The 24,613-nt window shown below is 40.3% G+C and overlaps 1 protein-coding gene across 6 annotated transcripts in view; it reads right to left on the reverse strand.

Moving 5' to 3' along the window:
* The window catches only part of PSD3 (pleckstrin and Sec7 domain containing 3), a 704,060-nt gene that overhangs the window by 17,095 nt on the left and 662,352 nt on the right, over positions 1-24,613 (reverse strand). For all 6 annotated transcript variants that reach the window (XM_017961820.3, XM_021942810.2, XM_021942812.2 and 3 more), the window contains one exon: positions 12,241-12,384. In XM_017961820.3, the coding sequence (XP_017817309.3) occupies positions 12,241-12,384 (144 nt within the window). The remainder of the gene's footprint in view (positions 1-12,240; positions 12,385-24,613) is intronic.

Genomic DNA, 24,613 nt, shown 5'->3' on the forward strand with positions numbered 1-24,613 from the left:
CAGAAAAGCAATAATGTCATATACACAGCAATACAGTTTGCTCCTAGATCTCTACAATGGAAAACAAAGAAATAAACAAAAAAAAAAAAAAAGAAAGAAAAACCAACAAAACAAGGAGCTTCTGAAGGAACTGCTTATTCAAGTAAGGACTGTTCATTTTCCTTCAGCGTACTACAGGATGATGGCAGAATTGAGTTGCAGAGACTTTCTCCTTGACCAGGTGGCCCACCCACCACTACCTACTGACTTAAGAAAGCAACTGCATGCAAAACAGAGTTCCTACATGAAAGCTATGCTGGAAATTACATTTTTAAAAAGAAAACGTTCAGGGTTTTTTTTTCTTTTTTTTTTCCCTCTCTATGCTACTCCCGTATCAGGCTTCAGAATACAGTAGTAACCTACTGCCTAAATATAGCAAATAACCACACATTTTTATTTATATAGTTTGTGTTCATGGCTTTCTGGTAAATCCAAAGAAAGTGTGAATTCCATTCTTTTGATTCATTCTCCCTTTCTACCCTATTGCTCTCTAAATGAACTCTGTGACTTTCATTTTTTTTAAAAATTACAAATTAAAAAGCTGACTTTTTAACACAATGATACAATCAGAAGAAGTCAAGAGCTCAACATTAGAACAGTCCAGGAGACCTGGGTCTGCAGAAAGTGTTCTGAGAGCTTCATTTGTCTGTGTTCTGTTCCCAGGCCCTGCCCCATGAAGCTCTCATAGGAATCTGCTCTTGACTGTGGACTCAGCTCTACTTTACTCTTCACTGCCCCTGTGGAGTTTCCTGGACAGGCCTTTCAGACAGGAAGGAGAGCTGAGTGACCACCAGTAGACGCTCCCCACCTCCAGGCCCTGCTATTCCTTTCCTCAGGGCCCAATCAGTCGCCAAGACTAGGAGTAGAAAGCAGGTGCTTTTACCCTTGAATAACAACATTGTCATCTTTGTGGAGAAGGAGGAGGAGAAGTGAGTTGTTAAGAAGAGTATGTAATTCCTGCTGAAAACTAACTTAAAAATACTATGATTTCTCTAATTCTTTACACCGTTTCTCTAGCTCTCAAAATTCTTTCTTTCAACTCAGTCTGTATAAGTATTCAGCTTTTCATCTCTTTTTCAAAACTAAAATCAACATTCTGTAAGTCTACAAAGCTTACTTAGAAAACATCACACGTTTTATTTTCTAGGTGGAAAACTCTAGAAACAAATTGCCTGGTTCCAACCCACAAAGAGACCAACCTTATGAAGATCTGCCACCCACAAGGCCTCTGGCTCTGGCTATTCCCAAAGGTCCTACCCAGCTTGGCCTTGTGATGGTTTTGACTATAGCTGAGTATAAAATTGAGAAAGAAAACACACCCTGATTGGATTAACAGGATTACCAAGTTTGTTGTTCAGCAAAATGGAAAAAAAAAAAAAAGCCTCTGAAACACAAGGATAGAAGGTTAAGCTTCTACTTACCCAAGGTAAGCAATCTGGGCTAAAGAAGTACTGCTATCTGGGTAAGAGACTAAATTATGCCTAAGGATAAAAGTTTGTCACTCACTAAATTTTTCCCTATGTAACTTATATCTTCTAAAACAAAAAAGGGAGCTTGTTATGGCGACATTTTAATATAGGGCACATACTTAATCTTTTGGTTTACACTTTGCTTTTCCTTCTGATTGTACTGGAATTCCCTGAAGTCATACCGGGTATCCCTTAGAAGTATGTTCCCAGAGTTTTCCATGACAGCTTGTGTGTCACACTCACAGCTCTAGAAGGGCTAACGCCAGGCTTAATGGGACAGGGTCAGTCCTTCCAGGAAATCCTTACAGTGTGATTTGAGGAGTAGCAGAAGGAACTATGATCTAAACTACCTTCCCCAGTGATCTCCTAAGACATTTCATCACCAACATTTACTTATTCCTTTTGGACCTGAAATAGTCTATTTATTTATTTATTCTTGAGATGGACTCTCACTCTGTCACCCAGGCTAGAGTGCAATGGTGCAATCTCAGCTCACTGAAACCTCCAGCTCCCGGGTTCAAGCAATTCTCCTGCCTCAGCAAGTAGCTGGGATTACAGGTGCCTGCCAAGTATTTTGTATTTTTAGTAGGGAAGCGACTTCGCCATGTTGGCCAGGCTGGTCTCGAACTCCTGACCTCAGGTGATCCACCCGTCTCAGCCTCCCAAAGTGCTGGTATTACAGGTGTGAGTCACCATGCCCAGCCTTGAAGTAATTTTAAACTTTCTGAATTTCCAGTTTAAGTGATCCTTTAAATGGGAAGTACCATAAGTAGTCATCTTACGAGTCCGTGTCCAATTCTGAGCTCGTCTTGGTGAAGTACCTTCCAACCCAAGCAGCCAGTGAGTCACAAGTTATGTGTGGCTATGAGACATGCCAAATGGGGCTAGACTGGATTGAGCTATGCTGTAGGTGTAAAACAAACACTAGATTTTGAAGATTCTGTATGGAAAAAATAATGTAAAATATTTTGGACATTTTATGTAAAATTAAAAAAAAATCTCACTATAATTAATTTCACCTGTTTCATCTATTTATTCATTATGTTGAGAATATTTAAGATCTATTATCCTCAGGAAATTTCAAGTATATAATACGTTATTATTAAATACAATCACCATGTTGTATATTAGGTCTCCAGAACTTACGCATCTTACGACTGTACGTCTGCACCTTTCGATCAACATCTACTTATTTCCCTCCAACCCCCACCTTAACCCCTGGTGACCACCCTTCTACCCTCTGTTTCTTTGTGTTTGAGATTTTTAGATTCCACATCTAAATTACAGAGGCTACAACTGCTGCTCCATGGTTCGGAGATATGAATGCCAGGGACATATTTGCTGGCTTGTACCTCCAGCTGGAGGTGAGGGAACATGGTGGTTCTGCTGGCTCAAGAGCAGGTCTGCCTTTGGTGAGTCATCTGGGCTGTTTCTCTAGCCAGGGGCATGAGCTTGCAGCAATTAAGCCAGCCTGGGATTAATTTGTCTCATGTGCAGGATCTGAGTCCGCAGTTGTTCCTGGGCCCTAGTGCTGGGCACCCACCCATGTAAGCTCGATGGAATGACAGTGGAGACCCAAGATCGGAGGTGCACAGAGGCCACTGGCCCTCAGAGCAGGACATACTCTAGCAGTGGATCTGGTTTTAAGGTGGTACCATACTGCAGCAGCTTACATAGAGGGTAAAGTGAGGGATGCGCAACATGTGCTCCTAATCGGAAGCAATGTAGCTGTGTGAATTACAGGCAGCTCCCCAAACTAGGCTCAGGGCTTGCTATGGCTGTGGTATACTCTTGCAGTAAGAACTGCAGGTGTCTTCAGTGGCAATGGAAGCTGATGGGGATCTTTTCCTCACCTTTTGCCCTCAAAGGGTAATCCCTCTTGACTCCAAGCTAATCTCAGCAGGGAACATGAGTTGGCAGAGGCAGGGTGCCCGATCACCCTCCCTATGCTGCCTTCCTGGGCTTCTGAACACTAGAGGGATCTCACCACTCCCTTGCTGCACTCTAATGCTTCCCCTCTGACACTCTAGTTGAGTTTTTGTTGTTTTTGTGAGGGGCATAAGTGCCAGGTATGTCTAAGCCATCTTGCAGATATCACTTTTCAACTCCTTTTCTTTCCTGCTTTCAAGACTCTCTGTGTTTAATTTCTGACAGTTTGATTATAATATGTCTTGGTGAATTCCTCTTTGGGTTGAATCTGATTGGAGGTCTTTGAGATTCATGTACCTGGATATTCATATCTTTCTCCAGATTTGGGAAGTATTTAGTCTTTAAATAAGTATTTTTTAAATGCTTGCTGCCACGTTCCCTCTCCTCCCCCTTATTACCGTCTACGATGCAGCAATTAGCTCCCTTGATGGTGTTTTCCATTAATCCTGTAAATTTCTTTCTTCCTTTTCGTTCTTTTTCCTTTCTTCCCTCCTCTGATTAGATATTTTTAACTGACATGTGTTCAAGTTCACAGCTTCTTTCTTATGCATAATAAAATCTGCTGTTGACACTTTCTATTGCATTTTTAAAGTGTCATTCAGTATATGCTTCAGCTCCAGAATTTTTGTTTGGGTTCTTAAATAATTTCTCTTAATTGAACTTCTTCTTTTGTTCTTGTATTGTTTTCCTGATTTCATTGAGGAATCAATGAACTCTTGTATTCTTGTCTTTGTATTCTGTGGCCTACTGAGTTTTCTTAAAATAATTATTCTGAATTCTTTTTCAGGCAACTCATAGATGTTCATGTCTTTGAAATTGGTTACTAGATTATTGAAGTTTTTTGATTTTTACAGAATTGTGTTACTTAACGTCTCGCACTGCTGTTTTTGCATTAGAAGAAGCAGTTATCTTCAGTCTTTACTGTCTTTGGGTGAGAAATACTTTCTCCAAATAGCTGAGCTAGGGATTTTGAGGCTCTCTCAGACCTTTTTCTATGGACATGTCTACTCTATACTTCTCATTCCAATTAGCGGGTAATTCTTACATTGTATGTGTTCTCTTGATCCTGCAAGACTGAATGCTGAGAGCCTCCCATTTGCATGCCCTAGGCCAGTGTCCTGTGATGCTCAAATTTGTGTGCCCTCTCTGAATCCCATAGAGTTGAGCTCAGTGACTGTATGAAAGATGATTTGTACATGCATTGGGAGCTGGCTTGGGGTGGGGATGTGGGTGTGAGGTGCATGGAGCATTTGGAGTGCCCGTAGACCAGCTGGGGGAAGGGGTCTGTAGGTGAGGCATCCCATGCAGCTTGGCGAGAACTTTCTGATGGAGGTCTACAGAGCAATTAGAAATCTCCAGTCTCTCTTCCCTACTTTCAATCTTTCTCAACCACTCAGCTGTGCTGATTGCCTTAATATTCTGAGTGCGGTGGGAAACAGTTTGGTCTTTTAGGCAGCATGTCTTGGGGAGCCAGACACTCACTCATTACCCTCCCACTTTCTCCAGTGGAAGAAATTGAAGGTCGTGGTTGCAGGGGGCTCTCTTGGCAGTGACCTTTCTGCCTTGAGGTAGGGGTGACATAGGTGAAGTGAAACCGTTCTTCTTCTACTCATTATTCTGTCTATTCTTAGATTTTTTTTTTTTTTTGAGACAGAGTTTCGTTCTTATTGCCCAGGCTGGAGTGCAGTAGCACGATCTCGGCTCACTGCAACCTCCACCTCCTGGGTTCAAGTGATTCTCCTGCCTCAGCCTCCAAAGTAGCTGGGATTACAGGCATGTGCCACGACACCTGGCTAATTTTGTATTTTTAATAGAGATGGGGTTTCTTTGTATTTTTAATAAAGATGGGGTTTCACCATGTTGGTCAGACTGGTCTTGAACTCCTGATCTCAGGTGATCCACTCACCTCGGCCTCCCAAAGTGCTGGGATTACAGGCATGAGCCATTGCGCCTGGCCCTATTCTCAGATTTTATAATCTAATGGTGTGCTGAAACTTCTCCACTGGACTCATGGACTTCCACAAATGTACTCTTGTCTGTGGATATCTGTCTAAATCAATGCTTCTGCAGGAAGATGACAACGGAAAGCTCCTATTCTGCCATCTTGCTGAAGTCACTCTATTTACCTGTTTCTTTCCATTTTTAAATGTAGCTGCTAGAAAATTTAAATTCACATATAGGTGGTTTACATTTACTTCAAATGAAAGGAACTGGTCTATATCACCTGACATTCCTGAACGGAAATATTTTTGTTCTATGTTTAACACTCTTAGAAATCTTCATGAAGGTGACATAATCCAAAGCAAATTGGTGTTAATCTGTCATTCTCCTGAAAATATAGAGTTGGAATGGCCTTATCAGCTAATTCACCTAATCCCATCTCATTTCTATAAGCAGGAAACTGAGGTTCATGAAGGATAACATCATGCCACATACACCAATGACAAGACTAACATGGATTCTCAATCGAGTCCTTTTTCAAATTTTATGATTTTATCTCTCAGCTCACTTGTCCTTTTCCTGCAGATAATACCTTCGCCCAAAAGAGTGACCGTTATCAGAGCAGGTGTTTCAGGCATACAGTAAACGATTGATGAAGGAGGGATTTAAGGACAGGGAGTCATTTCAGATCACATGATTGGCTGCTTATTCTTCCTTCTCAGGTATGGCCCTAATTCTTTGCAATCATCTACTAAAAATGTGGCTCAAAGAATCCTGTTACCAGGCACCGCTTCTCTTCAAACACAGCTGTTATCATTTAAAGATTAAAATTCAGAGCTCTTAGTCCTCTTTCATTATGTAATACAAAATGCAACGCCAAATGACAAGGCAAGGATCAAGTCTGTATTATTAACTGGACTCAGGGTATACATAAACTGTTGACCTTACATCTCTAGCTTTTGATTCATGATTGTAATATAGAATCTCTTTGAATTGTGATAGGGTTATATCCCAATAAACCCATTCTAAGTTGAAAATATCGTAAGCCAAAAATACATTCACACCTCCTAACCTATTGAACATTGTAACTTAGCCCAGCCTACCTTAAATGTGCTCAGAACGTTTACATTAACTTCCAGGAGGGCAAAATTATCTAACCCAAAGCCTATTTTATAATAAAATATTGAACACCTCATGTAATATACTAAATACTGTACTCAAAGCATACCACTTTTGTACGATCATCAAGTCAAAAAAATTGTAAGTCAAACCATCTTAATTTGGGAACCATCTGTACTTAGCATCCCACGAAAAAAAGAAAAGTCTTAAATTTCCCCAAGAAGTCTATTAACCTACACTATCTCAGTTCCTCAGATCCAGACATATAATCACCTTTGTCATGTCTTCTGTGAAGGAGACAGCATTTGATTCCAGGCTAGAGTGACTTACTAAGATTCAGACTTTTGCTACTGATCTTCTTTAAGTAGGTTAACAGAATTTCTCCCTTGTTTTCACTAGGAAGAACAAGGGAAATAATGGTTATCTTTGCACTTTTATGATCCAGACCCCCTGTAGCTTAATAGCTAGAAAATTTTGTTTCAGAGGGTGGGTTTGCCTTGTGACAGTTGGCACTGTATTGAGATATGCCTCTGCACTGCTCCTGTGAAAGGAAAACTGATCTAGATTATGACCCCTAACGTGAAAAATTACTCCCCAATGTTGACAAATACAAATAAACAATCTGAGGAATAAGGCTAGGAGCACAACCAGAAAATGTGCTCATAAGGAAATAAACCACCCAACACTACTCACTATGCAACATGACACCCAACAGTAAAACGAAAGGTTTACAACTTGAAATTTATATTATCCGTGCTTCCAGATACGAATGGTTTTGGGCTTTCCTAATGACTTTGAATGGAATGCATTTTTTTTTTTTTTTTGCAAATATATCAATTTTGGAAGGAATCAGGCTGTTTTAAACGTCACCAAGAAATAGAAATTCAGAAAAAGGTGCATCATGTTTCAAGAATGTCCTAGATTTTTAAGAAAATATTCTATCCCAAGAAATTTATAAGTTTTGTTATAGTGGACATTTGTTGTTTCTAAAATTGAATTTCCCAGCCATGTGGTTGGTGTGGGCCCTAACTGTCTTAAGCCATAAGCATATGCTACTCTGGGTTGCAATTCAGGAGTGGGTATTCAGCTGAATTCAAGTCCATTAAGTCAAATGACCTTTATTCTAAGTCTTTGGTTTCAGTCATGAGGGAAGTGGACATTCTCTTTTTTTTCTGCTGCATTGGAACCTGAAAACACATATAACGGGGAAGTATCTTCCTTCTGAGACTGAAGGGACTATTAATTCCAAGCCCATGTTCAAAGATCTAACTAATACTTAATGCATATAAAACTGGCTGTAGCCTCTAGTACAGGGTTTGCAAACTCAAAAGCCTTCAGGGACCAGAGCAATGACACAAACTGTAGAAAGCTATCAGATGTGATATATTAATAACAGGGAATGGTGGGAAGGACAAGGCCTGTCTTTCCTAAACACATTTAAATTACAATTAAAACAAATACAACATTAGGTGAGCCAAAGAAAACACGTTGACATTACGTGGGCTGGCAACATAAAATTCACTGGCATTGTGTCGGCTGGTTTTCTACCTTGCTTTACAACGACCTGAAAGCCAGCTACTAACCCGACCTTCAGCAATTCCTCTGTAGTAAATCTCTTGCAGCCCAGTCATGACTTTAATAGACTTGGGATGCAGTATCTTCTTCCTCTCCCTACTCAGGTCCAGCTCAACTTAAGGGTTATGTTAACATCTGTAATCATCTTAAATGTTGCATCTGTAACATCTTAAATGTTGTATGAAAAATATCTTGAAATAAACAGCATCATCTTCTTCTAGCTGTTGTTTCTAAAGCTGAAGAAACACAAAATCGAAACATTAGGGCCAACTGCATTGCTGTCAAGGGAATTTCTTTAATGGTTCTGTGTCTTAAGGGGCCCAGGTGTTTTCCAGAACAGCTCAACCAACTGTGCTTTGTTTGGAGCCTTGTAAATTTTTACATCTGACACAAAACATCCATCTGCCCCAGAACTTGATCTATTTCCCAATATACCAGAAGCACAGAGATCAATTAAATATTTTTCAGTAAAATGGGAACTGAATAAAACAGAGAAAAGTTAATTTATAAGGAAATGTGGCTATTTCTGATATTTATTTCTTGAAATTGGGAAATGATGGTGAGTTTCTCAATGTAGAGTTGTCATGCTTAAAGGCTCTTTCATAAATGCTTAAAGGCTCTTTCATAAGTAAGATTAGATTTCAAGCCACAGCTTGGAGGTTACAGATTCAGTCGAAAACAAGACACGCCTTCCCTTAGAGTGCAGTCAATGGCGAGAGCCCCTTCTGAGTCAAGTTTGTTGCTTTCACCTTAGAGCGCAGTCAATGGCGAGAGCCCCTTCTGAGTCAAGTTTGCTGCTTTCACCTTAGAGTGCAGTTAATGGCGAGAGCCCATTCTGGGTCAAGTCTGCTGCTGTAAGTAAAAGTGAATCTTTTTTCTGACAGGCTAAGATGGAAGCTTCCTTGCTCTCTGTAGATTTTTTCTTAAACCCTGAACCCATGCATTTACCAGAATTTCTAATTATTTACTGTCAGTGTTTGGACAGTTTCTAAGGCATAGAAAGAGCAGTAAATTTGGCTCACCATGAAGCATTGTTTGTACTCAAAGCAACCTGGGATTTAAACAACTGAAATGCATAAATTAGGAACACTCCTGGTGTTATTACTAACAGCTTAATATTCTGCCACAATAAAAGTGTTTTTTCCACACGAAGACTTGTGAAAATTGTTAAGAATTGCTTTGAAACCAAGGGAGGCCCTGAGGAGGACCCAACATAGGAGGAGGTGAGAGCACCCATTCATGCCTGTGATCTTCCCTGGTGATTAAAGTCCCTCTTCCTGTCACTGCCCATCTGTGGGCTCCCACTGAACTGCACACACTGCTGTCTGCTCTCACCTGGGTGAGAACACACACCAGGTTTGTGTTCATGGGAGCTTCTGGTCCTGTTAAAATAATGAATACTAAGGTTTCTCAGAGAATTACTTCCTCTGATGCTATCTTTTATATACAATAATAAAAGTTCATGCATGTTGTCAACAAATGTGCATCAATTAGTCAGTGTTCTAGAAGCTGGGAAAAATGGTCAATAACTCTCATATCGCCTATTCAGGGAATACTGCTTATGAAGCAAAGGATGCTGTGCAAAGACTCTCTGCAAGCACTCACAAGAGACAAATTCTGGTGGCTGCAATGATAGCAAAGTGGACTCTATCTGATATATGACTTCAATGTTAATTTAAATTACTGAAAAACAATTGTTCACTTTTTAAAAAGCACTACTTTTACAAAACCCTTTTTAGTTGATAGCTGAAATTTTCCCTATTTCATGACATACATATCAGCTGTACCAAGTCAGGTACCCTTGCGCCTTTCTGAGAGACACAGGTGAAGGAGCTTGACAGACAAGCCAACCTGCCTGATATATTAGCATATGGCTCTGATTTTAAGGAGTCCTGGAATGCAGTCTGCAGGCTTGCTGAGGTGACGATTTGATGAAAGCAAGACTTAATCCCTGCAAAGCCTGGTCTAACTTCACGTCAGGGATTGAAAATGCTGGCTCTTGGTGGGTTACATTTTCAGAAAAGAGGAGTGCTGTAGACTCAAAAGTAGGGAGGGCTCCTAGCTATGGCAACCTTTCCATGGCCTTGCAGCCACCCCCCACCTCCTGGGGACATGCTCTTCCCCCTTTGGCATCAAGGGCTCCAGTGAGGTGCTGAGTGCTGGAAGCAGGGACTGAGGTGTTGGAAAATTTAATTAGAGTGTGTGAAACAAAAAGGGCCTATGGCTAAAGCCACTCCAGAAGTGTGAAGAATAATAATGGCTTTTTGAGAACCCCCATTTCCCAAGAATGAACAAGCCTGGGGAAAGATGAGCTGCCTAGCTTTTTGTTGTTGGTTTCTTCATTTATTTATTTTTTAAAATTTTTCAAGTCTTCTGGTGGTAAGACTTGTACAGTTTTTGCTAAGAAACTTTTACCTTTACCAAAATAAATATTTCTCTTAGTATAGTTCTCTGCCCAGAGCAAGGATCTGCTTGACCATGAAGAAAACTAGTACATGGATCTGTAGTGGAAGTGCCATTTTTTGAATCAAATGCTACACTTGATAACAGAAATATTATAACTCAGAGACTTTTTAAGGCTTCTACGAAACTGTATCCAACTCAGCAAGCACACATAGAGCAAGGGCTGGAAAGGAACTCAGGATCATAGTTTTGGGTAGGGGGAGGTATTATGGAATCCACTACAGGTACAAAGACAGGTGAAAACAACCTCAGCTGAAACAAATTGTGGCAAGTACTATAACAGATGAATCCCAGCTAGTATATCTAGATCAGGATTTTCACAGGAGGAATTTGGACTGTACCTCAAAAGACGAACAGGACTTTCAGAAATGAAGATGATAGGAAGAGCATCCGAGGCAGAAGAAAGTAAGTGAACAAAGGTATAAAGGTGTGTTTGGGGAGAGTGGGTAGAAATGTGACTAACGTAGGGAGGCCGGTGTGGGAAAGACGGAGGTCGTGGAAATGTGGAGACGCCAAATCCTCTCCTATGAAAGAACTGAGACTTTCTTCAGGAGGTAATGGGGGAGGGGAATGGGGGAAGCCGCAGGCAGCTGTTGAGCAGAGGAATGCAGTCATCTGGGTTGAACCTCAGAAAAACAACTGGCCAAAGGATTTAGGATGAACTGAAGAAAGGAGGGCAGAGTGAGAGAGGAGAAAGCCAGGGCTCAGCAGAGGAAGTAGTTATAAAGCAACGCAAGGAAGGGACAGGTGTGAGACGCCGCAAAGACTGATCGCTAGGATGTGGACACTTAGCAGATTTTAAATTTCAAGGCTGAGGAGGAAATCAGATGGTAAGATGAAAACAAAGGAGAGGAATGATGAGAAGTAAAAGGGATCAGAGCTACAGTGAACAAGAACGGCTAACGGCAGATTCAGCACACTCAACAGAAAAAAAAAACCCAAAAAAGGTCAAATTAGTCAAAATAATTAATTCTTTTGATTTTGTATTGCATGCTACCCACTTTTTTAAAAAAACACTTTAAATGTCTGAAGGTAGAGGCTACGGCAGTCTAACCCTGATATTAATTTGGAAGAAAAGTGAGCCACGGAAATATTTGGAAATACATTGTTTTCAATGTGTGTTTAAATTTTACACTTTTCTAGGCCAGAGCATATGGATCCTTACCATTCTTTTTAATAAGCACACTCACTGTATAGCTGGATGTGCCACAACTTAATTTATCAGCCCCCTTCTGAAGGGCAGTGGGTGGCAAGAAGAAAAATGCATGTTGTTGCCGAACAGCAAGAATGTGCAGGGAAAAGCTGATGCCTCACATCCCTCTGTGGCTCATTTCCTCCCTTGTGCTTTTTTTGACTCCGATTCTGCCGGAAGAGACACAGGGACACAGAAAGCAGCTGTCTACCCTGGCATGTCCCTCTACTGTGCTTTTTCTTCCCCTCACAGCGGGCGCACACTATTCCCACCAGGCAGGCTATTTGCTTTTAAGTGTATAAACTGGCAGTTACTCTTTGATGTTTGTTTGGCAGTTAAACAGAATCACAAACAAGAAGGACCACTTTGACCTTGCCAGGAGCTCCCAAATTAGAGCCAGGGGCAAGGCACGCCTCTCTCGGTGACAGTAACTGCAAAGAAAGACACCGCCTCACGGACAGATCCTAAGATAACTCAGAAATCAGCATTTACTAACATTTAGGTGCAACAAACCTCAAACTCCAGATAGTGGTCTTTCAGTTTGTACTCATCGACATCCTTGGCTTTGACCTTCTTGTCGGGGGGATATGAGCGGTGCTCGGCCAGCTCGGTGGTGATCTGCTTCAGCTTACTTTCATGTGACTTCAGTTGCTCCTCCTGCAGGAAATCGTGATGCCATTTAGTGTTCAAAAAAGCAAGTCAGTAACAACGCACAGCATATTTACAAAAAATCCCTTGTGCTGAATGACTTTAACTCACTAAAACAACCCAATGTGCCTCTGCTGCCACATCCTTCCAGCTTTCTCCCGCCAGTGTCCACATATTTCCTATATTCCTTCCCAGGATGGCAATCAAGGCCAACCTCTTTAACTAGGTCCCTTGTCATAAAACCAAATGGCTTCAGAGCTCTTTATCAGGTGTAACTGCCCCTGAGTTGGGACGAGGCCTTAAGAGATACCTCGACAGGTATGTCACCAGCTGAACAGTTAGGCACCTAGCATGGAACCTGCACACCTTGGCTTCCCCTTTTCATGCCCACTCAGCAATGCTGCCAGCTTTCCCATTCATCACAATGAATGAACTGTATATGTGCATAGTTTTTTTTTTTCCTTTTTGAAAGAAGCAGAGCTATGAAGAAATATTTCTTCTCTGAAGCTTATCAGATGGTATTCTAAAAAATGCAGCTATCTTGCTTCTCTCCAAAGCAGGAGAGTTCTTAGTTCCTTCAACTTTATTGACTCAAAGCAGCAAATCAATTAAAATGTATCTACCTACTTAGCAATTATTGCCTTGATAGCATTATTATAGGTACCATGTACCAATGCAATATGGTTGATCCTGCGTCAAAGGACTTCCATTCTAAGGGTACCTTAGCAATAGGCTACCTAAAAAGATATGTTGCCAAACCTTCTGCCAGCATTTTAAAAACATTCTTGGAATTCTCTTGCATTCTTGAAAATGTATGACTCTTTACTGTTCTAGTTTCACATGCAAATTATCCAAATTTCACACGTACAATAAGACAAATGGGTGAAGGCAAATGAAACAGATCTGATTAAATTAGGTGATAAATGTATTTCATATAACACCAACATAATTGCAGAATACAAAAATCTTGTAGAATGAGGGGAATAATTTTTTATAAAACCAGAAAATGGATAACTATGGACACTATATTAAGATTATATAACATTATCGTAAATTAAAAAAAAGATGTCCAGAAATTATGAGTGTCACATATAATATCTTAGGGACTTTTGTAATAATTAAAAGCCAAACAACAAAAACAAACTCCAAGTCAAAAACCATCAAAATAGAAGAAAACAATGACAAGTAAAAAGCAGACTACACGAATGGAAAAATGAACAAGAAAGGTGGCATGAACACGTGGAGTGATCTAAAAATGACAAGATTCATTTCTAAACGTCAGCTATAACAAAACAAAATGAAACACTCCAAGAAGTCCCAGAAAAGGAAGAAGGAGAAAAGAAACCTATTTTGAGATTTTAGAAAGGAGTCTACATCTCCAAACCTATTATTTGTGTACTGATAATGCTGAAGGTCAAAAATGCTTCCGGTAGCTTTTATTTACAACTTCTTACTCAGCTATTACTTTCACCCAAAGGGACTGTAAACTATGTTATGGATTGAATATGTCCACTCAAAATTAACTTTCAGTGTAGCTGTACTTGAAAATGGGATTCCTAAATAAGTAATAATGGTTAAATGAGGTCATAAGAGTGGGGCATATATCCAATAGGATTAGTGCCCTTATAAGAGGAGACACTGTATGCAAGTACCAAGGGAAGGCCATGGTGGCCATCCACAGCCCTAGGGGAGAGCCCTCACTAGACATCAACTCTGCTGGCACCTTGATCTTGGATTTCCAGTCTCCAGAACTGTGAGAAAATAGATGTCTGCTATTGAAGTCACCCAATCTATAGTATTTTGTTATGGTAGCCTGAGCTAAGACAAACTATATCGAAAGTTTTTATTTCTTTCAAAGTTGTTTTCCTCTGTGTATTTACTGCAATATGTAAATTACCTAATAGACTTCCTAACAAATGCTATTTAGTGACTAGACCACTTCAAAAAATAAAAGCATGATGTATTTTTCTTCTTTTCTAAAAAAATTTCAGTTATATATTAAGTCATATTGAATGATATGTAAGAAACATGTATCTAACATAGGAATTTAAGAAAAATTTAAGAAATAAAATATAAATAAATTGAAATTCTCTGCACATGTACGTGCTCATCTCATTCCTTTTCACTGTTATTCATATACAAAGGTATGTAACCATAAAAATGCAGAAGTGTAGCCGGGTGCTCAGTGACTCACGCCTGTAATCCCAGTACTTTGGGAGGCTGAGGCAGGTGAATCACAAGGTCAGGAGTTCGAGATCAGCCTCACTAACATGGTGAAACCCCGTCTCTACTAAAAATACAAAAATTAGCCGGGCGTGGTAGCACATGCCTGTAATCCCACCTACTCAGGAGGTTGAGGCAGGAGAATCACTTGAACCTGGGAGGTGGAGGTTGCAGTGAGCCAAGATCGCGCCACTGCACTCCAGCCTGGGTGACAGAGCAAGACTCCATGTCAAAAAAACAAAACAAAACAAAACCAGAAGTATATTCTCTAGGTTTTACACTTTATATAAAAACTAATGAAAGGCTTTCTTTTTAAACTTTTTTTTCACAGAACATGTTTTTAAGATTTATCTACATGTATGCTCTAGTTTCTGTCTTTTAATCATTGTGTAGTACCCCATTGCAGGACACATTACAATTTTGTTTAAGGATATTTAGTTTGTTTTCAGGTTTCCTGTTTTGGGATTATTTTTTTCCCTGTTATAAATGATGTTGCAACAGACATTCTTACACATGTCTCCTAGGGAATCTGAACAAGGGTTTTTCTATAGTGTGTCACCAAGAGTTGGCAGTTCTGGGTCTTCGAATATGCACATCTTTAAGATGACTGTTTTCTAAAGTGTTTTTATCTGTTTACATTTCCACAGCAGGTCTGAAATTTCTCTTTGTTTTACATCCTTGTCAAAATGTGATGTTATTATACTTGTAAATTTTTGCTAATTTCATAGGTAAGAAATAAGCCACCATGATTTGAATTTACATTTCTCTGAATATGAGCGAGGATGAGGTTTTGTTCACAGGTTTACTGGATTTCCTCTTCTGTCAATTACCAGACCCATTTTCCTATTGGGTCGTTTGCCTTTGAAAAAATAGATTCGTATCAGTACAACAGTATGTTAAGAACCCAAACTCTTTATATTTTTGGTTAAGAAATAATTAGAATCCAATAATAAAATCCAGTTTATTTTTTAAAAAATAAGATTTTAGGTAATTTGGTAAAAGAATTTACAAACTTCTATTTTTTTTTACTTTGGATCTATGCAGATATGCTTTTAGATGTTTGCTACTTCTAAAAGCTTTAGATTTAGGCTTTCCAATCTTGAATATGCAAATGCCTCTTTTTCTGTGGAATAAATCCCAATTTCTACTTATTTTAATGAGGAATACAGGCCAGAGTGACAATACGCACAACACCTTATGTTTTTCACTTTCCTCCCCATACCAGGACTTGCCCGGGTTTGGTCATTGTTACCAAGTTATGTCTCATAAGCTTGTTTCTACAGTAGCATAAAGGGCTAGTCATTGAGGCTATATTTTTATGAAGGAACTAATCGAAGAAGTGCTGATGTTCAATGAGAAATGCTTCATGACTATTTCACTGCCTTCACAGGGCGGGAGTCAATAAAGTAAACTCAAAGCATTTTAAAATCACATTTCCTTAAATCTGTCCATTTTGAACAGTGAAATAAAAATGCCAAGTGGCTCTTATGGACATAGCTTGACCATGCAAATTATTCCAGTGCTAGAATCCCATGGTAAGGAAGATACAGATTTTACACACACACACACACACACACACACACACACACACACACACACACGGTAAAAAACAAAGGGAGACAGAGGATGCAGCCATGGAGCTATCACATTCTCAGACTCAGGACAATTACATTTGTCATAGACATGATGAAGAAAGACAAAGTAGGAATTTGCTTCCCTCCCCCGCTTTTGTCTTTGCTTTTACAATTCTTTAGGGATGCATACATACTGTTTTTATAAGACAATACTAGCAAAAGAGATTTCAGAGATGGCAGAAAAATATTATATCTGACAAAGAAAAGGCAAGGAGATAGAAAATAGAACTCATAAAATTGTTTTAAGCTAGGAAGTGACAATTAGAAAAAAATTAAATTGAAACTACTAGATACAAGAAAAGTTGTTGTTGTGGTTATATGTCAATAGATTTAAATCATTAAATCTTTCATAATATACACAATAACATTTTATCTAAAAGGCAAGTTAAGACCTTTCATAATATACACAATAACATTTTATCTAAAAGGCAAGTTTTTGAAGTCACTTAGGATTTCATTTACTCAGATTAGGGGCTAATACCCAAAGTATATAAGGAACTCAAACAACACAATAGCAAGAAAACAGAGTGATTAAAAAATGGGCAAAGGACCTTGCTACGGTTTCATTGTATCCCCTTCAAACTTCACATTGAAACTTAATCCGCATTGTGTAGTAGTAAGAGATGGTGCATTTTAGAAAGTGATTGAGTCCCTCATGAAGGGATTAGTGTCTTAATCAAAGTGCTGGAGGGATCTAGGTCAGGCCCTGTTTTGCTCCTCTGTCTTCTGTCATGTGAGGATACAACATTTGTTCTCACAAATGCTGTGAGGAAAATTTGGAAAACTGTATGAAAGCTCCTCAAAAAACTAAAAATGGAATTACCAAATAATCTAGCAGTCCCACTTCTGAGTATGTAGCCAAAGAAATGAAATCAGTATCTCAAAAAGATGTGGCATTCTCATGGTGAGACCATGCTGTATCTTCTTCAAGAAGAGGGAACAGCTCTTGGCTGCAGCATTATTCACAACAGCTAAGATCTAGAAGAGATCTAAGTGTCCTTTGACAAATGGATAAGGAAAATGTGGTATATATACATAATGGAATATTACTTATTCAGCCTTAAAAAAGAGGAAATTCTGTCATTTGCGACAACATGGACAAACCTGGATGACATTTTGCTAAGTGAAGTCAGTCAGGCACAGAAAGACAGATAGTGGATGATCTCATACATAGAATCTAAAACAATCGAACTCATAGAAATAAGGAGAATGGTGGTTACCAGAGGCTGGGGGCGAAAGACTTGGGAGATGCTGGTCAAAGGACGAAAAACGTCAGACAGGAGGAGTAAGTTCTATTGTGTATCATGGTGGCTAGAGTTAATACTAATGCACTGTGTATTTCAAACTTGCTCAAAGAGTAGAATTTAACTGTTCTTACCATAAAAAAGTGATATAGCAAAACACCTGGAAATACATATAATTATGATATGGTCAATTACAATTGTTAAAAAGTATTTCATTTTTTCCTATTTATACAGTACTTGGGTTGTGAGAAAAACTTCGTAATTTCCTTTAAAATATTAAGCTCTAATTTCATCTCTATGAAGACAGTATTGTTTAACTGATGAGGCAATGGGAACAGGCAACTTGGCTGTTGAAGACCTTGCAGTGTGAGTCAAGGGCTGACCTGGAGTTACAGTCCTTCTCCCCTGATGCAAAGCCCACGATCAAGGGCCAGAAATCAGTTTTTTATCTTTTTATACCAAGTATAAGACTTACATAGTACTTATCATGGGGAGAAGGATGAGAGAACAGCTGTGAAAACTTAAAGGAAACAGTAAAATAGAAATGCAGATGGCTCTAAGAGGGAAAGGAGGAAGAATGAGAGAGAAGGCAGAAGGAACTGGGGAACAGAGAACACCTTTATCCATTTACCATCCGTGAACCTCACCGAGCGCCCACTACAGCAAGCACCGTGCTAGGTGCTGGGAGTAAGAAGAGCGAACAGCCACAGTGGCTGCCACCAGTCTTTTCCGTCAAGCTGTGGGATACAGAATCCTCGATGTTCTAAGGTGGAACAGAACCTGGCCACTGTCCTTTCTACCCTCTCTGTCTTAGAGAAGATGGAGATCCAGAGAGTTCCAGCAGTTGCTCCAGTTCAGACAAAAGGACAGAGTGGCAGAAGCCACATTCTCTCAACTTCTATCATCAAGCCACCTCGGAACAGCCTTCTAAAATCCAAAGGGCTGCTAACAACATAGCTTCAGCACATTCTCTTACTTGACAGATCAATCCTGAACTCAGCTTTTCAGAGCTCTTGGTGAACTCCACTGCTGCCTGGTCTCCTCTGCTATAGCTCTCAAACGTGCAGGCTAGACTAAGGATTACTCGCCTTGCTCCAAATTCCACTCAAAACCTGTGTTACAGGCTGGGCCTGGTGAGTCACACCTGTAATCCCAGCACTTTGGGAGGCTGAGGCCGGCAGATCACTGAAGGTCAGGAGTTCGAGACCAGCCTGGCCAACATGGCAAAACCCTGTTTCCACTAAAAATACAAAAATTAACTGGGTGTGGTGGCATGAGCCTGTAATTCCAGCTGCTCAGGAGGCTGAGGCAGGAGAACTGCCTGAACCCAGGAGGCAGAGGTTGAAGTGAGCCAAGATCACGCAACTGCACTCTGGCCTGGGCGACAGAGTGAGACTCTGTCTAGATAACGAAAAAGAAAAAGAAAAAGAAAAACCAAACCAAACCAAACCAAACCTGCATTATTTCAGATTGCACCATCTCTTCCTCTTCCGCATTACTGCAGCACTTAAATGTCTATCTCATATGCTTAGCACAAAATATACCCTGACCTGTGTGTGACTTTTATCTCCCTTACCAATTACAAACTCTTAGAAAGGCAAAAAAGGTCACTTTTTTTCCTTCTCTTAAATCCTCCAGCATCCAGTGAAGTGTTGAGCCGAGAGACAGTATATGGCAGCTTTTGGTTTATAGACATTACCTGCCTAACATTAATAAATACCTTAAGCTCTCAGAAGTTGAGGGCCAAGGTCATTGTCTCACCTATTTTTATAATGCCCACAAAACCTAACATAGTACCTGCTATACAGGATCTTCGGTAAACAGTAGCTGAACAAACAGATTTTTTTTTTTTTAAGTGAAGGTACAGAGGGGAGGGTTTAGACTGTTTCCTTTGTGCTGTCTTAAAGGAGACAGATGATTTTGAGGGTAATAATATATTTAGGGATCTCCAGGGCAACTTACAAGTCAAACCGCTAAACACTGGAACCTTCTCAGAATGAAGTGGTACAGAATTTAGAAGACAGAACACCTGTCTTTCAGTCAGTTTGAGGGAGGCTCAATCCAAAAGACTGTTTCATAATTTCATGTTTAACACAGCTTTAGACCTTAAACAGTGTTTACTGAGTATAAGCAAAATAGCTTCCACATGATTTAATTACTTGTTTTATTGGGTACTTAATATATATTAAATACAGAACTCTAAGAAATGAATTTTAAAAAATCTATCCATTCTGGAAAACTGTGGGTACCAATTAAGACCACATCAGAGAGTTAGAATGTGAAAAAATGAGTCAGTTAAGGGTAAGTGACATAATTAGAATCACATTTTAGTCAGAACCGTAAAGGATGGATCAGAAGGACATAATATTAGTGGAAGAGAGATCACAAGTGGTTATAGAAATCATCTGGGTCAGATTATTCCAAAGTGTAGCGCAGGCAAAATGACCCACTGGGGAAAATTTTAAAATCAGTACTGAGATATAATTAACATACCATAAAAACACCCTTGCATGTCTAACTGTGCTGAACTCATTTATGAGTTTTCAAAAATTTTAATAGATCCCTAGGCACTGGGAAAAAATTTAAAGTTTTCTTTTAATTTTTTTAAATCTCAGCACTATAAAATGTTAAGGCTTACTAATAGTTCCTACTGGGAATGACAGTAGAAAATGCAGTTTATTTTATTTAAAAAGGTATCACGTATTAAAAGGTATCTGCTGAAATATTTAGTATTGGGAGGAGGAGGAGAGGAATATGAAAGATATTGGCCAGGCATGGTGGCTCATGCCTGTAATTCCAGCACTTTTGGAGGCCGATGCAGGCGGATCACCTGAGGTCAGGAGGTCAAGACCAGCCTGGCCAACATGATGAAACCCTGGCTCCACTAAAAATACACACATTAGCCGGGCATGGTGGTGCACGCCTGTAATCCCAGCTACTTGGGAGGCTGAGGCGGGAGAATCACTTGAACCTGGGAGGTGGAGGTTGCAGTGAGCCAAGATAGCACCACTGTACCCCAGCCTGGGTGACAGAGTGACTTTGTCTCAAAAAAAAAAAAAAAAAAAAAAAAAAAGAAAAAAGAAAGATATTTAGGAGGTAGAAGTGACAGGACTTTATGACAGAAAGTGTGGAAAAGGGTGGGTGGGAGTGCGGTGAAGAAAGTAACTACAAGAATGACCACCACTGAAATCCCACAGCCCCTAAGGTCAGCTCCACTCACCTGACTCTGAGCACCACTGCCTTGTGGTCACACCACAGGACAAAAGGAGGGGTGGGGGTTGCTTCAGTGTGAGAATCAAGCATAGGACTGCTTCGCTTCTGATCAGTGTCCATCTCCAGTCTGACCAAAAGAGTATTTAGTACCCATGGATTCAAACTTATTTATATGAGAATGGTTGGAATTCAAAGAAAACAGGCCTAGATATCAGGAAATGAAGACATCCTGGGGCACCATTCTCTGAAGAAGCAAGGAAAGACCTAGGGGAGGCAGAGGTTCCTACAGTGTAGTGTCAAAGTGGGATGTGGAGCCACCTGCCGGCCTGGAGTGGAAGAGAAACACACATGTGTCCCTGGGCCCCAGCCTGGACCTGAATGACCTGGTGGGGCTGGGAAATGTGCATTTTATGCAAGTCCTCACACAGCTGTTGTGCACACTGAAGTTTGAAATGACTTCTCTGGTGGGCAGAAAGGGAGGTCGTGAGCAGACTGTGAACAAGGCCAGCCATGCAGTTCTGTGTGTGGAGTGCTACACCAGAAGGAGAAGCAAAACTTGTATTTTCAAGCTAGTCTTTCCATCCCCAACAGAAGAAAAATGTGCTCCGGCAACACTGTCATGAAAAACAAAGAAGGGACTCCTCCCACACAGCAGAGTTGTTCAGAAAGTACCACGCTGCACTGGCAATAATCAATTTCAATGATTAAGGCTAATGTGTTTTGCATAGAAGACGAGAACAAATTAAAGCAAAGCCCACAAATGGCAGAGTGACACTCTGTCTTGCAAAAGCACCAAACAATCTTTTAATTGAATGTCTAATTTTTTCCCAACACTGTTTATCTTTATCAGCGTTTCCAGCAAGGCACTCACGTTTTTATACCTGTAATTTGTAAAGTAAAATTACTCAAAAAGTTCTGGCATTTAGGGGAGTCAGAGCCAGGTTGTGGGGGTATGGGGGAAAAAAAAAAGTAGCTGGTCTTATGGCTTCAGATCCACTGGCTAAAGCATTGGTTCTCAACAGGAGTGGGCTGGATTTTGACCCCAGAAGGTATTTGGCAATGTCTGGAGACATTTTTGGTTGTTAGAATTGGGGGGTTCCTATTGGTATCTAGTGAGTAGAAGCTGGGGACATGGCTAAACATCCTACAATTAATAGGGCAGCCCCCCACGACAAAGAATTATCCACACCAAAACGTTAATGCTGCTGCGGTCGAACACGCCTGGGTTAAAGGATGGGAGCTAGTCTTTGCGGTACTGGAGGAAGCCTAAGGGCAGCCAGACACGTTCCAGGATTTGCTGGAGGCGCACTATGACCCCAGCGTAGATATCCCCAAGAGCCTCAGGGGCTACTCCAAATACACGCTTCATTTTACATATGTGTTTCTCAAAGGTAAAAATGTTCTCTTTAGAAACAATCATTATGACTTGGCAAAGAAATAATACAGAGCTGTTGATAGAAAAATCCTTAAAAACATTCTAGAACCATCTCATTTTTCTGGACGGAGAACTGAGGCCCACAAAGCAAGTGCTGGGTGATGTAATTCAGTGGGGTGGCGGGAGGGATCGGGGGGGGTGGGGATCATCTCATTTCTTTCCAAATAAGTTAAATTTCTGAAATGATATGGTTACCTCGTCTTACATGATACTGGAGGATAGTTCTTTTTGGTTATAGTTTCTTATTTAAAATCTTCAATCCAGAACTCTGATGATACTACATATGCATTTTTTGGTATCTCTCTGGATTTATGTCCAAAATGAAGGAAGACGTTTTAAAAAATTATGCATTCTATTTTTGGTTCCAGGGTAAGTCATCTGTTTGAAATAAGAGTGCTTACCCTGATAAATGTGTTTGCTTGCCTGTTCTGGTAAAAACACGCCAAGAGATGAACACATTCATTTTCATGTGCATATCACTTACTAGTATACAGTCCCTAGATAAATAGGAAAGCAGTACATTTTTTAAAGTATAAACAACTGTAGATATTACAGTGAGTGAAAATCAAGGAAACACTCATATATTGCTCTAAGCTACATACATCTTCCACGAATGACATGCTTATTAACAGCCCTCAACTCACCTTCTCCCCTGGATCTTTTATAGAACTGAATGTGAGAAAGACCCAATCTACTGAAAAAGAACAATGGGAAAGTCCATTGTAAAATTAATAGAGCAAAACTCAATTTTGGAAGGTATTCTTTTGCGTCTAGTTGCTCAATTTTTCCCTCCCCTTACGTCCTGTAATATGGTTTACCTTTTATAGGATATATGCTTTATGTGGTATGCTGTTTATGTTAAGTACCCACATTTAAAGCAGAGAAATGCATTTGCTTTAAGACTTCATATTTTAGTTGGATAGATGGAGACGTCCACCAACATATCTTCTGGTCATCAATAAAAGTATTCCCTTTCTCTTAAAGTCGTAGTGTACTTATTATCCTTAAAAATTAAATGCCATTGTGTCCTGTATGAACTGTACAGTAAAAGTAATGCTTACATGTAAGCATTCAATATATCTTTTTTTTTTTTTTTTTTTTTTTTTTTTTGAGACGGAGTCTCGCGCTGTGTCACCCAGGCTGGAGTGCAGTGGCGCGATCTCGGCTCACTGCAAGCTCCGCCTCCCAGGTTCAGGCCATTCTCCTGCCTCAGCCTCCGAGTAGCTGGGACTACAGGCGCCCGCCACCACGCCCGGCTAGTTTTTTGTATTTTTAGTAGAGACGGGGTTTCACCATGTTAGCCAGGATGGTCTCGATCTCCTGACCTCGTGATCCGCCCGCCTCGGCCTCCCAAAGTGCTGGGATTACAGGCTTGAGCCACCGCGCCCGGCCGCATTCAATATATCTTAATGATAATTATGAATTAAAAACCAGAAGAATCTTTCCTGAAACCACAGATTCCTCCTTCTTACTACTAGATTTCTGTTTTTTATACTTATGGCAAGACCTGAGCACATTCCCCTCCTCCACTTCCTTTTTACCTTCCATTCATTCCCCCATCAAAGAAGGCCAATGTGGTTTCTGTTCGCATGACTCCACCAAAACTGGTCTTGCTAAGGTTATCCAATGATATAGTTTGGATGCTTGTCCCCTCCGAATCTCATGTTGAAATCTGATCCCCAATGTTGGAGGTGGGACCTGGTAAGAGGTGTTTGGGTTATGGGGGTAGTTCCCTCATGAATGGCTTAATGCCACCCTTAGGATAATAAGGTAGTTCTTGCCCTATCAGCGCAAGTAAAAGTGGGTTGTTAAAAAGAGCCTGGCACTTTCCCTTCCTCTCTCTCTTTCCATGTGACACATCTGTTTCTCTTTCCCCTTCTACCACCTTTTGATGCTTCCTGAGATTCTTACCAGAAGCAGATGCTGATACCATGTTTCTTGCACAGCCTGCAGAACCATAAGCCAAATAAACTTCTCTTCTTTATAAATGACCCAGGCTCTAGTATTCCTTTATAGAAACACAAAATGGACTAAGACACCGAACGACCTCCCAGCCACTAAATATGACATATTTTTAATCTAAATTTTACTGGACCTTTCCCCCCATTTCTTGGCACAACATTCTCCCTGTTTGTATTAAATCTAAGTAACTTTTTGGAAAATTGCTTATCAAGTGCCTTAGTCTGCTTCTGAGCTCTGGTCACTGCAGCATTTGGAGAGAGAAAGAAGAAAATGATCCAAGAAAGGAGTCTAAGAAGCAAGAGGGGAAATCAAGAGACAGCGAGGTGAGGCTCCAGAAGTAAGTCAGACACCACAGTGCCCAGCTGTCCAAGCCACAATGACAGCCTGTTTCCTCTACTTCCATGAGCCACCAGAACTGTCCATTCCATACTTTCAAGGTCTCTCAAGCATTTCCACTACTATCCATTTCTTCTACAGCTATCTTAGTTATATCTCCTCTGGATTACTGAAAATTCCTTTAAAAAGGG

Source organism: Papio anubis, chromosome 8 (genome assembly GCF_008728515.1).
Source record: "Papio anubis isolate 15944 chromosome 8, Panubis1.0, whole genome shotgun sequence".
Taxonomy (NCBI): domain Eukaryota; kingdom Metazoa; phylum Chordata; class Mammalia; order Primates; family Cercopithecidae; genus Papio; species Papio anubis.